At 37.9% G+C, this 14,279-nt stretch overlaps 1 protein-coding gene across 1 annotated transcript in view; it reads right to left on the minus strand.

Annotated features, from left to right (window-relative positions):
• Positions 1-14,279, minus strand: part of Wdr49 (WD repeat domain 49) — a 208,238-nt gene that overhangs the window by 165,536 nt on the left and 28,423 nt on the right. The window contains exons 3-5 of the mRNA XM_030252532.1: positions 11,915-12,355; positions 11,356-11,532; positions 10,430-10,604 (exon numbers count right to left, since the gene is read on the minus strand). Coding sequence (XP_030108392.1) covers positions 10,430-10,604; positions 11,356-11,532; positions 11,915-12,355 — 793 coding nt within the window. The remainder of the gene's footprint in view (positions 1-10,429; positions 10,605-11,355; positions 11,533-11,914; positions 12,356-14,279) is intronic.

Below are 14,279 nucleotides of genomic sequence, written 5' to 3' on the forward strand. Positions count from 1 at the left end.
GGGCATTCCCCTGCTGCATGATGGTAATTTTATAAATACATCAAAGTATAAATATTTTGGATATAAACTACTGTTCAGGGACTCGCTGAATCTATTTGTTTTCTTTTGTTTACAGAAAATATTAAAGATTACTATGGTTTGTTACTCAAGAACAGTATTGTAAGATCTAAGGTATAAAAAAATTTTATCATAACCATATCATCAACTCCACAGAAATTCCATGATGTGATTATAATAGAATCAAAACAGAATATTCCTATCAAGAAAATTTCCTACAGGTCTAGCAGTCTCAATTAATCTGGACCCTCGAGATCTCTCAAACACTGGACCAACAAACAGACAGCGTACACCAGCTGACAGGAAGCCTTCCAACAGACATATAGTAAAGCACTTCTGGGTGTTTGTATATTCATTCAGAGATAAAGCATCTAACCCTTAAGAGACTGGAGGCCCCAGGGAGTTTAGAGGTGGGGTGGGGGGTGGAGACATCCAGGTGGAGACAGGGGGTGGGGATGAGGTATGGGATGTAGAACAGTCTGAAGGTGGATGGGGTAGGGGATAAAATATGGAGTGTAAAAAATAAATTGATTTTAAAAAAAGGAAAAAGAAAATTTCCCAATTTTACCCAATTACCGTCTTTGTTTGGGGGATTGAAAGACACAGTACTTATCCTGCTCTAGTGTTCAAATTATTGTCCTAAACTTTGAGTCTGTAGCTTACCAGCTGACATTTATGGGTCTGTAAGCTTACATACTGGAGCTTCAACAATTCATGCTTTATATATATAAATCAAGGTACAACTTGGTTTTCATCTGTGGAATGGTAGATCTTCTGGGGATACATGAGTAAAAGATGAAACAAGAAGGAAGCACTTCTTTAAAACTAAATTGTCTGGAAAAAATTATTCCCTCACTTCTTTAATTGTAGTAAGAAAATCACATACATAATAAATTATACATATATATAATACATATACATGTATATACATATGCATACAAACATGTACATAACACACACACACACATGCTCGCACACATACAAGGCTTGACCCACCAAATGACTCAGACAGATGCAGACACCCACAGCCAAACAGTGGATGGAGCTTGGAGACTCTTATGTAAGAACAGGAGGAAGGATTTCAGCCCCTATCATGATAGGAACTCCACAGGAAGACCAAGAGAGTCAACTAACCTGGACCCTTGGAACTCCCAGAGACTGAACCACCAAAGAACATCCAGAAGCTCGATCTAGGCTTCCCAACACATAAGTATCAGATGTGCAGCTTAGTCTTCATGTGAGCCCTGAACAACTGGAGCAGGGCTATCCCAAAATCTGCTGCCTGTATGTGGGGTATGTTCTTCTAGCTGGGCTGCCTTGTCTGGCCCCAGTAGGAGAGGAAGCACCTAGCCTCACAAGGATGTGTAATGCCAGGATAGGGGGATACTACCCAGGGGAAACCCACCCACTCACAGGAGAAGGAGAGAGAGGGAGGGGGGAACGATTGTGTGAAAGAGTGACCAGGAGAGGGGCAATGCATTGGATGTTAAGTGAATAAGTATAAAAATATATATAAATTAAATTTTCAAATCTCTCTAGAACATTAAGCTGTGGAGCAATATGGGCTGGAGAGATTATTATTTGGCTTTCACACTCTCAGTGAGTTTGAGAATTAGAAGAGAAAAATAACTTAATTTTGTTACATTTTAAGAATAAAGGCAAACTTGAATATATTGGTTCAGTAAGATGTTGACTTTTGACACTTCTACTTTCTTGCTACATATGGATTTAAAAGGACATTAAGGATTTTTTTCTTTGATATTTAGGCTCTGTGTCTGCCTGTGACTGTCTCTGTCTCTGTCACTCTCGGTCTCTGTCTCTCCTTCTGTCTCTCCCTGTCTCTCCTTCTGTCTCTCCCTGTCTCTCCCTGTCTCTCCCTGTCCCTGTCCCTGTCCCTGTCCCTGTCCCTGTCCCTGTCCCTGTCCCTGTCCCTCTCCCTCTCCCTCTCCCTTGTCCTCGCCCTCTCCCTCTCCCTCGCCCTCTTTCTCTCTCAAGTGTGTGTGTCTCCCTCTAAGTATGTGTGTGTGTGTGTGTGTGTGTGTGTGTGTATGTGTGTGTGTGTGTGTGTGTGTGTGTGTGTGTGTGTGTGTGTGTGTGTGTGTTTGTGTGGTGTGTGTAGTTTGGGTGAGGAGTAATGAGAGAGTTCTAGAAGAAGCTAGAGAAAGGAAAAGAAGGGCAAAGTGATATAATTTTATTTCAAGTAAAAACATAAATAAAAATTAAAGACAAAATAGAAAGGCATTCAAGGGACTTGCAATTAATTGATCCTTGTCCTCATTTGTACTGTCAAAATGAAACTGCCAAGGAGCAATTAGTTAATGGGTGAAGTGACTTGAAAATGAAAAGCAATACTCAAAAGTGAAGTGGTATTGTGGCCTGTATTTAACATAACCAGGAGCCCACCACGCTACACTTGGAACAGATCCAGGACTGGTAGGGAAGCCTGGGTCATTTATAACTAGGGATAATTCTTACAGGGTTTAGGCTTTCAGTCTGAGTCATAGGAGGAAGCACCCCACTTTATTATGACAGTTTTAAAGGTTTTCTTTATAAAGAGGCACTCAGATCCTCGCCATACCTTGGAGTCTTATTCCATCAACTTTTCCATCCAAGCAACAGTCAAATCAAACAGTAAATATAAAAAACATATGTCTACTTGGCCCTTAAAAGTCAAAATGTGTTTTTAAAACAAAGCCCACGCGGCTAAACATATTTAAAAAAAAAAAGAACAAAATTAATTTCTCTGACTTGCAGAATGTCAGGCAGGCGTGTATGTATAGTACAAGCAGCCTGAAGGAAGAGAATCCTTTTTTAAACCCAGGTCACCATCTCAGAGCTAATTTCAACTGCCTTAAATACAGCATGATTCTCAGCAAGAAATACTGCAGGGTCAGCTTCTCCTTTAACTGGGAGGATAATTGCATTCTGGGAAGCAAAACAGCACATACACAAGTCCCTAGACCCAGCTTCTCTTGCCAGCTTCATCCCCATCAATGATAAAGACTCTTTGAGGAAACACAACCTGGTGTCAGTGTTTTAAGTTCTCAGTGCCAGCTCTATTAATTACCGCAACAATTAGTGTTTTTTTAAATCTTTATTTGCTGGTTTTTATCTCCTTCTGTGTGTGACCAAAGGAAGTTGAAGAATCCATTTTCATATAATAAAAGCCCATCATTTTCATTTTAGCAATATTTCTTCCAAACTGCATCTTCTAGGTAAGAACAACCACAGAGTGACAACCCAACCACTTTGTTCGTTTGTTTGTTTGTTTGTTTTTGTTTGTTTGCAGACAAGATCTTGCTCTGTGGCACAGAATGAACTTGAACTTTCTGTATAGCCCAGGATTACCACAGACTTACAATATCCCCTCAAAAACTGAATTCTAGAATTAAAGACATACATTACTACACCTGGCTCATGTTTCTTTAAGTGTGACAATCCCAGGCAATAAGTTCAAAAACATGCCCCATAGAATACCACTCCTTAAAAGGAAAGGCTCTGAGATTCAAGACAGTCTCTCTACTACTGCCCCAAATATCTATATTCACTCTGCAGTCATTTAAGGGTATAATTTTTTTCTGTTAAACTATGACACAGACCCAATCGGGAAAGACGAAAACATTTTCTCCTTCAAAGTCTTAATACGTCTGAAACTTAAGTCCTAGTGAAAGCATATATTAACACTGTTATAACTGAAACTGAGTTTCCCACTGACATTTAATATAACAGATATTTTACCTTTAGGGTTTTTAAAAGCATATTGTCATATTTGTGGTATTTCCCTCACTTGTTCATTCTCTTACACTCAGAAGAAAAGGGCCTAATGTCTGCTTGAGAAACTGTAAGCATATCCACCAATACTGCTGAAGTGTGACAGATATCAAATTCAAGCAGCCATTCCTTGGCAACCTCTGGAAGAGCAGGTCTTGGGTATCAGAGAGATCATGGTCCGAAATCTCTGCAGACCTCACTGAGCCACAGTTTGCTTTATTTTCTACTTCTCCCCCCTTTCATTTCATTTTCCTCTTCCTCCATTTTCTTCATACTAAGACAATTGAGCTTCAAACAACCAAAAGTCATTGTTAATCTGGTATCGGTTGCTACATCTCAGAAGATTCCTTTTCATTGGTTAAGAGTTAAGTAGTTCCACGTTCAGGTGAATTTTAAGTCTAGAAACTAAATAGGGGAAGAATTTTACATTACTCATATGTGAATACATGTGTATGTGCACACACTCACACATATGAAATAAATTATGTGTCTATGTATGTGAGATAAATTGTATGTCTATATTGTGAGATATTGTGTGTGTGTGTGTATGTGTGTGTGTGTATGCATATACCTACATGAACTAAGGCCTCATGTAAGTTAGGTAACTACCTTACCAGTGAGCAATGTATCCATTCCCTCTTTTCAGTTCGATGTTGAGATAAAATCTCAGAAAGCTTTCAGTCTAGCTTTGAGTTCACGCTGCAGCTCAGGCAGTCATGATTCTCTTGCCTTAGTTCTGATTAGCTGTAGGTGGATATGAATATACATACATATAAACACAGAGATAGAAGATAGGTAATTAGGTAGATGATAGATTGATAGATAGATAGATAGATAGATAGATAGATAGATAGATAGATAGATAGATAGATAGATAGAAAGGGTAGATGGATGGATGGATGATAGATAGTGGGTAGACAGATAGGTAGATATGATATAATTGATATTTGATGCTTACAAACAAAACCTAGAATATAAGCCTCTGAGCGTATCTGTGAGTCATATATATATATATTCATATTATGCCCATCTCCAAACATTATACATGTACACACATTCTACTTATTCTGTTTTTCTAGAGAACCCTAATAATAGATATCAATATGATATATGAGTGATATATATGATAAATATAAATATCTATCTAAATGATAGATGAACGATCATTCATCTATCATTAACATATATAAGTGCATGAACACACATATGCATATAATATTTCTGTTGCTCATTCCAAGTTTACAGTGATTTGGAGAGGTATAACCTCACATAGGATTTCTGAGGTCATAGGTAAAATCTCCTCTGACTTATTTCCAGACAACAGCTGAGAATGACATGAGGAAAATCTGATGAGCAGTAAATTTACCCTGACCTATGGAACAATATCATATGGCAGACAAGAAGACAAATAACTCTTGGATAGGGATTTTGTGCTATACATTGATTTTAAGAGGTCTAAATGAAACTAAGGAAGAATTTGGAGTACATCTTAGGTAGGAAGATGTTTGAGCATGACTCATCTGCAGAAATTCTTTGTTGATATAATCTTAATCCTTTCAAAAGTCTCATACTTCAGGCTACTTCTCCTTAGTTATCCATATTACCATAAAGTATTGGAACTCAAATAATCAACTAAATTTCAAAAATACTGCTGTAGATTTCAGAATGCACTGCTTTGTGATTATAATTTATTTGTTCATTTATGTGTGGACATATAGCACTTAACTCAAAAGCAGTCTCTATAACTTCTTTCAGTACATTTCTAGCACATTGATCCTTATTTGGGTATTATAAAAATTTGAAACATTTTGTGAATGTCACAATAAGAGATGAATTCCAGTATTGTTTTTCCCCAACTAATATCCTGCCAAAATCAGAGGGTGGATAAAATGTACTGAATATATGATTTATACTAAAAAAAAAAAAAGTAACTCATAATTTACTGTCACTTGTATGGGTCTTGATTTGGGGCCACATATTAGAAGATCAGCGTGAGATCAAAAACTCATAAAGCTGCCTGAAAAGCCAAAGTCATACCTTTGACAATCCATTTTTAAACTATGCTAAGAGCTGACCACTAATGTTAATTTTCTGTATATTTTACTCAAATCAATGAGATTACTAATTTCTCTTATTGTTTTTAATTGCATTCTATTTACTTATAATCATAAATAATTTTTAAAAAAATAAAATTGCATTCTAACTTATTTTTCTTTTTTTACTGTTTTTCTAATTTTCTTTTGGTTTGCAATTAATTTATTTATTCACTTTATATCCCAATTGCACCTCCCTTCTCTTCCAAGATCCCCCCCTCACACAGCCCCTTGCTCTCATTCCTCAATCTCCTTCTCCTCTGAGAAAAAGAAAGACCCCCTGGGAACCAACTCACCATGGCACATCAACTCACTGAAGGACTGGGAATATCATCTCCCACTTAGGCCAGACTCAGTTAGGCAAGCAGGATTCACAGGCAAGCAACAGAGTAAGGACCAGTCTCTGCTTCTGTTGTTGGGGTACCTACATGAAGACTAAGCTGAACATCAGCTCTAATTGTGCAGTGGGGACTAGATTCTGCCTACAATAAATGAAAGGAAAAGAATGGAGCAGAGACTGAAGGAATAGCCAACCACTGATCTTCCCAACTTGAGACCAACCCTTGGGCAAGAACTAATCCACAACACTATTAATGATACTCTGTTATACTTGCAGACAGGCACCTAGCATAACAGTCCTCCGAGAGGGTCCACCCAGTAGCTGACTGAAACAGATGCAAAGACCCACAGCTAAACATTAGAGAGAGCTCAGGACATCTTGTGGAAGAGTTGGGGGAAGGATTGGGGAACCCAGAACTCCACCGTAAGGCCAACAGAGTCAACTAACCTGGACCTTTGGGAGCTCCCAAAGTAGTAGTGTTTTCTATTCATTAAAGTAGATTTTTGAGACATCCGGCCACCTTCCCAGCCAGAGGACAGGGGTCTGCCCAGCCCAGGAGGCTAGGATTTTGACTCATGATTGGCAGGAGCCACCTTGGTTCCCGAACTCTGCAGAAAGCAGCCTGCACAGGTGAGAGTGTGGACCACAGAAGCTAACAGCTTCTGGGACAGGCAAGAGCCACAGAGCTTCTGAGGCAGAGCCGATTTCAGGCTCCAGACATCCATCCACGTTCCCGGCCAGAGCACAGGTGTCCGCCCGGCCCGGGAGGCCCTAGCCACAGGATCAGCTGAGGATCCATTAGATGCTGAGAAAGCATTTGACAAAATCCAACACCCTTTTATGATAAAAGTCTTGGAAACATCAGGAATTCAAGGCCCATACCTAAACATGATAAAAGCAATCTACAGCAAACCAGTAGCCAACATCAAAGTAAATGGTGAGAAGCTGGAAGCAATCCCACTAAAATCAGGGACTAGACAAAGGTGTCCACTCTCTCCCTACCTATTCCACATTGTACTTGAATCCTAGCCAGAGCAATTAGACAACAAAAGGAGATCAAGGGGATACAAATTGGAAAGGAAGAAGTCACAATATCACTTTTTGCAGATGATATGATAGTATATATAAGTGACCCTAAAAATTCCACTAGAGAACTCCTAAGCCTGATAAACAGCTTCAGTGAAGTAGCTGGATATAAAATTAACTCAAACAAGTCGATGGCATTTCTGTACACCAAGGATAAACAGGATGAGAAAGAAATTAGGGAAACAAAACCCTTCACAATAGTCACAAATAATATAAAATACCTTGGCTTCACTCTAACTAAGGAAGTGAAAGATCTGTATGATAAGAACTTCATGTCTCTGAAGAAAGAAATTAAAGAAGATCTCAGAAGATGGAAAGATCTCCCATGCTCATGGATTTGCAGGATCAATATAGTAAAAATGGCTATCTTGCCAAAAGCAATCTACAGATTCAATGCAATCCCCATCAAAATTCCAACTCAATTCTTCAACGAATTAGAAGGAGCAATTTGCAAATTCATCTGGAATAACAAAAAACCTAGGATAGCAAAAAATCTTCTCAAGGATAAAAGAACCTCTGGTGGAATCACCATGCCTGACCTAAAGCTTTACTACAGAGCAATTGTGGTAAAAACTGCATGGTACTGGTATAGAGACAGATAAGTAGACCAATGGAACAGAATTGTAGACCCAGAGATGAACCCACACACCTATGGTCATTTGATCTTTGACAAGGGAGCTAAAACCATCCAGTGGAAAAAAAGACAGCATTTTCAACAAATGGTGCTGGCACAACTGGTGGTTATCATGTAGGAGAATGCGAATTGATCCATTCCTATCTCCTTGTACTAAGGTCAAACCTAAGTGAATTAAGGAACTCCACATAAAACCAGAGACACTGAAACTTATAGAGGAGAAAGTAGGGAAAAGCCTTGAAGATATGGGCACAGGGGAAAAATTCCTGAATAGAACAGCAATGGCATGTGCTGTAAGATCGAGAATTGATAAATGGGACCTCATAAAATTGCAAAGCTTCTGCAAGGCAAAGACACCATCAATAAGATTAAAAGACCACCAACAGATTGGGAAAGGATCTTTACCTATCCCAAATCGGATAGGGGACTAATATCCAATATATATAAAGAATTCAAGAAGGTGGACTCCAGAAAATCAAATAACCCCATTAAAAAATGGGGCTCAGAACTGAACAAAGAATTCTCACCTGAAGAATACCGAATGGCAGAGAAGCACCTGAAAAAACGTTCAAAATCCTTAATCATCAGGGAAATGCAAATCAAAACAACCCTGAGATTCCACCTCACACCAGTCAGAATGGCTAAGATGAAAAACTCACACAATATGTACTCACTGAAAAGTGGATATTAGCCCAGAAACTTAGGATACCCAAGATATAAGATACAATTTGCTAAATACATGAAACTCAAGAAGAATGAAGACCAAAGTGTGGACACTTTGCCCCTACTTAGAATTGGGAACAAAACATCCATGGAAGGAGTTACAGAGACAAAATTTGGAGCTGTGATGAAAGGATGGATCATCTAGTGATTGCCATATCCAGGGATCCATCCCATAATCAGGTTCCAAACGCTGACACCATTGCATACACTAGCAAGATTTTGCTGAAAGGACCCAGATATAGCTGTCATTGTGAGACTATGCTGGGGCCTAGCAAACACAGAAGTGGATGCTCACAGTCAGCTATTGAATGAATCACAGGGCCCCCAATTGAGGAGCTAGAGAAAGCACCCAAGGAACTAAAGGGAACTGTAACCCTATAGGTGGAACAACAATATGAACTAACCAGTACCCCGGAGCTCTTGTCTCTAGCTGCATATGTATCAAAAGATGTCCTAGTCGGCCATCACTGGAAAGAGAGGCCCATTGGACCTGCAAACTTTATATGCCCCAGTACAGGGGAACACCAGGGCCAAAAAGGGGGAGTGGGTGGGTAGGGGAGTTGGGGGGTGGGTATGGGGGACTTTTGGGATAGCATTGGAAATGTAAATGAGGTAAATAACTAATAAAAAATTTTAAAAAAGAAAAAGAAAAAAAAAAAGAATGAACCAACCCAGCAGCACAGTAAAAAGAAAACAAAAGTAGATTTTCACTAATGTAGCAATTTTTAAATAAGAAAATTACCATAACCCTTAATATCTGTACAGTACAGATACTGGACACTTAGCTCTTGAATCATCAAGATCATTGTTTTTAGAATTAAAATATATTATGAAAATCATTAACTCATTAATAATTAAGTTTTAAGAAAATTTTAGCATTTTATAGACACTGATCTATAAAATAATCCTTTCTCAAAGAGCTACTAGTCATGCATTCTAAACAGGAAGAACTCATACAATATAACAAGAGGGAGAAAGGAGGGAGGAAAGTATGGAGTGAGGGAAGGAGAGAGAGGAAAAGGAGAGAAGGAGGAGGAAGACAAAGACAAACAGAAATAAAGAAACAGAGAGAGCTTTATTTATAATTTGGAGGCAGAGGAAGAAGACGCACATGTCCTATGTCAGGCTGAGCTGTATAATAAAACTTCCTCTAAAGAAGGAAGCAAGGGGAAAAATGGTGAGTTTGAATGAATCTTTCTGATAAAATATGTGTTAAAAATTTTAAATATGTATACATAATAAGGTAAATAGCTAAAATATACAAAACAAAGTATCAGTAAAATTAATTCAAAGCTTAAAAAAAGACAAAGTAGAAAGAAAATTACATTCTGAAGGAAGCACTAATGTTTTTCATAAGAACACAAAAAAATAAAGTCACTCCTAAGGAATTCCTTTAATTCTTTCACTAAGCACTGAGTGAATGACTGACATTGGTTAGGAGCAGAGTGGACTTGAGGCTGAATAGATTCTATAACAATTTTCTTCTGTCTTCTGAGACTTCTGAGTGCATAGTTCACCTGAATTAATTGAATGAAGCATACATCTTAGAAGAAAATGAAGTCATTCCAGCCAGCACTCAGGATAAAGTGAGTCTATGCCAAAACCTCCAGAGAACCAATTATTGGTTTCTAAATTTAAACATTCAGTGTGTAACACTTTCATTAAAGAAATAAAGGTAGAAAGTGAAAATTACTGTTTCTTCCTGCTACTATTCAAACCCAGTACCTTGCCGGACCCAGTCTCCATGATGAAGTGTGTGCTGCAATACATGACAACATTTGTGACATCCAGAGACCAGCTCTGCCCAGTCAATGGTCATGGTGGCTTCTTCATTATCACATGCATTAGCAGGACGCTCAAAAAGGGAAATCATGGCTGCTGTGAAAGCAACTGCTTGAACCTTGGGTCATCAAAAGAGAAACAAACACGGGCAGCTTAAGGGCTATTCAACAGTTCTGTGGACCCTAACATTAACAAGGAATGGATCGTGAGTTAGGAACATTCTCTACGGTATTACTTAAAGTATATAAATCGATGACAGTAGAAGAACCACCATACAGTGCACAGAGTGGTTTCCAACTATTGCTTTTCACTTTAATAAGGACTTGTCACTGAAAACAGGAAGAATGGAAGCTTTCACGGTCATGAAAGAGAATTGATTGTTCAAGCCTCTTCAGTGTCTGGCACACTCCACTGTCATTGAGTAAGTAATGACTTCTCTTATTTAAGATCAACTTGATAGGAGGAAAAGTGACTGTATCCAATGTCACAAGTTCAATTTTACCATCATTCATGCCTCTATTCCTTTGTTATGTGATATGAAAGAGGAATACTCTCTTAGCTCTCTAACAATGGAAATCCCACAAATCAAAACAAGTACTTTGAAAGGAATACTACTTTGACAATAGGAAATAAGTTCATACATTAATGGTAAATATTTATATTGGGATCTATTGTATTAAACATTTTATAATGTAGCGTTTGTAAGTTTTGAAATTAAAAAATATAATTACACACACAGACAAGAAGATCATAACAAAGGTATATATTTTATAAGTCAAAGGTGGAATTGTAATATAACCAATTTCTACTTTGATTTACAGTTTTAAGATGAAATCCTTATTGTTCAGTCACATCTTCCTCTCACTTACCTTTCCAGTTATATCTCCAAAAGAAAGGATTGAGTCTTTGGGATCAATAGGATCATACCAATAATCCATGCAGATGGGAGCTCCTTGCAGACCTTGGAGTTTGTATTGACAAGGAAATTCTTCTTTGGACAGTAGATCATAAAAACAAATCTCTCTGCTTGTAAAAGCCACTGCTATCTAGTGTAGTCAAGTAGAAAAATCAATGGATATTAGTGATGGATTTAGTTAAATTGATACACAAAGCAAGTATACACATAAAATTTCCAAATGAGAGACAGTTCTCTGAGAGCCCTTAGCAGTGTTCTAAAAGTATGCATAGTAGCACAACTTCTAACATTGAACTCTAGTCAAAAAAATCAAAACAAAACAAAACATATTAATTATCAAAGGCTTTTGAGTACCTTTTCTTTTCTATTTTGATCCTCCATCCACCACCATCCTACATCCCTAAGAAGTACTTCTTATATTCCCTACAGGTAAGATGGTGTTGCCAGGAGTCCTGTTCCATTATTTTCTAATCATTTCATAACTATTAAGTGTATTTATAAACAGTTTGTACCTTGTTAACATTTTCCAGGGAAACCAAACTTGTCACCCACAGGTGTTTGAGTTTGATGGCATCTGAAGTGATAGGAAGTGATTCTTGCAACTTTAAGTTTTCTCCCCAGATTCCTAGTAATCCTTCCTTGCTAACAGTTAAGTAACGACTTGAACTTTTTAAGAAAACTACTTTCTGAATGGTGTCCTTGTGTTTTCCTGGGAGGAATTCAAGGTCCTTCCATTGGGGAACGACTGTTGCCTTTGCTCGTTCATCTCTCTCATAAAGCAATAACAGTATAAATGAAGTCAGCTTGTCCCAGTCAATGAAGCCATCCCGGGCCACATCCACTTTGTCAAAGAGTTCTCCATACTCTTCCTTTGTGCCCCAACCCACAGTTTCTGCCATCTTCTGTACAAATTCTTCTCTGGGCATACAAATGGTTTGACTCGGATCTTGGGACTAGAAATGAGAATAGAGAAGTAAAACAACAGAAAACTCATTACAGAGAGAAGAGCATTGTGCTGTCTCCAGGTTGATTTGGTTAGTAATTCTTGAGTGTGGGAAGAAAAGCACCTTTTACTTTTGGGAGGTTCTATACTTACATGAATTTGGACAGGAAAGATAATTTATAGGTCTAGATGCTACATGTTCATTTACACATATTAATGAAGAAGAGTTAAAGAATATGTGTTGATAAGGAGGGGATTGAAGAGACTGTAAGGACATTGGTTAGGGAGCTGGAAAAGACAAGGTAAGGATTCAGAAAGAAAGCATTCCTTATAACAATTTTATTAGCTAATGAAATCCCATTTTGGACTTCTGACCTCTAAACTGCAAATCAATAAAATTTCATATTTAAGCAGCTAAGTTAGTAGTAATTCTTTATAGCAGCAACAGAAAGCTAACATAGTGGTTTGTAGAAGGATATAAACCCTTGAAAAAGCTTTATAGAGCCAGTAAAACTACAATATGATGCAATTTTAATTCAAGGGTAAGAAATCTACTTCTGTAAATACCATATTATAAGAGACACTATAACATGAAACTATAGTGTCTGCAAATGGAAAGTTAGTAAAAACTAAAGCATAACTCCCAGAAAAAACACTGAAAGATTTCTACAAATCTCTAGGCAACCCATTCTCAAAAGGGGCCAGTACATCATTGTATTTGAAGTGTATTTCTATTGAAAAACTCCTTATTTAACATTATTGTCACCTCTTCCTAACAACAAATAGCATTTTAAGTCATGACTGAATAAAGCCATTATGCATGTTTTGAGATTTTCTAATATTTTTGAAAATGAGAACATTAGTGACATTTCACAACTGATTTAAACAGAAAATCATGAGGAGGAAAGGTAGGGAAAGAAAGTTGAAAGAAAGGAAGGAGGTAAAGTATACAGGAGAGAAACTGAGAAATGGGGTGAAAAGGAGAAAAGAAAATAGGGAGAGGGAGAGACGGAGAGAGGGAGAGAGAGAGAGAGAGAGAGAGAGAGAGAGAGAGAGAGAGAGAGAGAGAGAGAGAGAGAGAGAATATAGATGATATAGAATGTAGAGATGGGGAAAACAGCACTTCCTTGTGTTACAGTGTCTGAGCTAAAAGGGGGCAGAATGTCAGCCTCAGGGAATGTCAACATCCTGTGATGTTGTTTGTGAATCTAGGAGACCCACATTTTTTTTCTATTTTTTTTTAACTTCCCTGGAAGGACCACTACAGTGCTGAGAGTAATGATTCCTACTGACTAGGACCGTACAAAAAAATTGGAGTGGAAGGCAAATATATAGTCTGTACATACTTCAAATAATAATAGCGCTTAATATAAATATTGGGGTTTGGGAAGAAGGAATCAGCTTTCCTCAAAAGGAGCCAAGAGATTGAGGAAACACCTAGTATATGAAGTACTGTGTAAGATTGAGGAAACACCTAGTATATGAAGTACTGTGTAAGATTGAGGAAACACCTAGTATATGAGATACTGTGTAAGATTGAGGAAACATCTACTATATGAGGTACTGTGTAAGACTTAGGAAACACCTAGTATATGAGGTACGGTGTAATAAAGATGTGTTTTGTTGTCATGTGTCTGTGTCATTTGTCACATGACCCCCCTCACTCATATGTTAGGTCCATTTGAATCATAATCTGTGTTAGTTACATTATTTCTCTGTTTAGCTTATGTCTCAATGACCTGCCCAATAGAGGATACTAGAAGGAAAACTCCTTTCCAATGAGTCTAACTATCCTCAAGAAAACATAAAAAATAATTTCACATCATTAAAACCAATAGAAGAATCTCTCTCTCTCTCTCTCTCTCTCTCTCTCTCTCTCTCTCTCTCTCTCTCTCTCTCTCTCTTTCTCTCTCTCCTCTCTCCTATATCTCTCT

Source organism: Mus musculus, chromosome 3, assembly GCF_000001635.26.
Source record: "Mus musculus strain C57BL/6J chromosome 3, GRCm38.p6 C57BL/6J".
Lineage (NCBI taxonomy): Eukaryota > Metazoa > Chordata > Mammalia > Rodentia > Muridae > Mus > Mus musculus.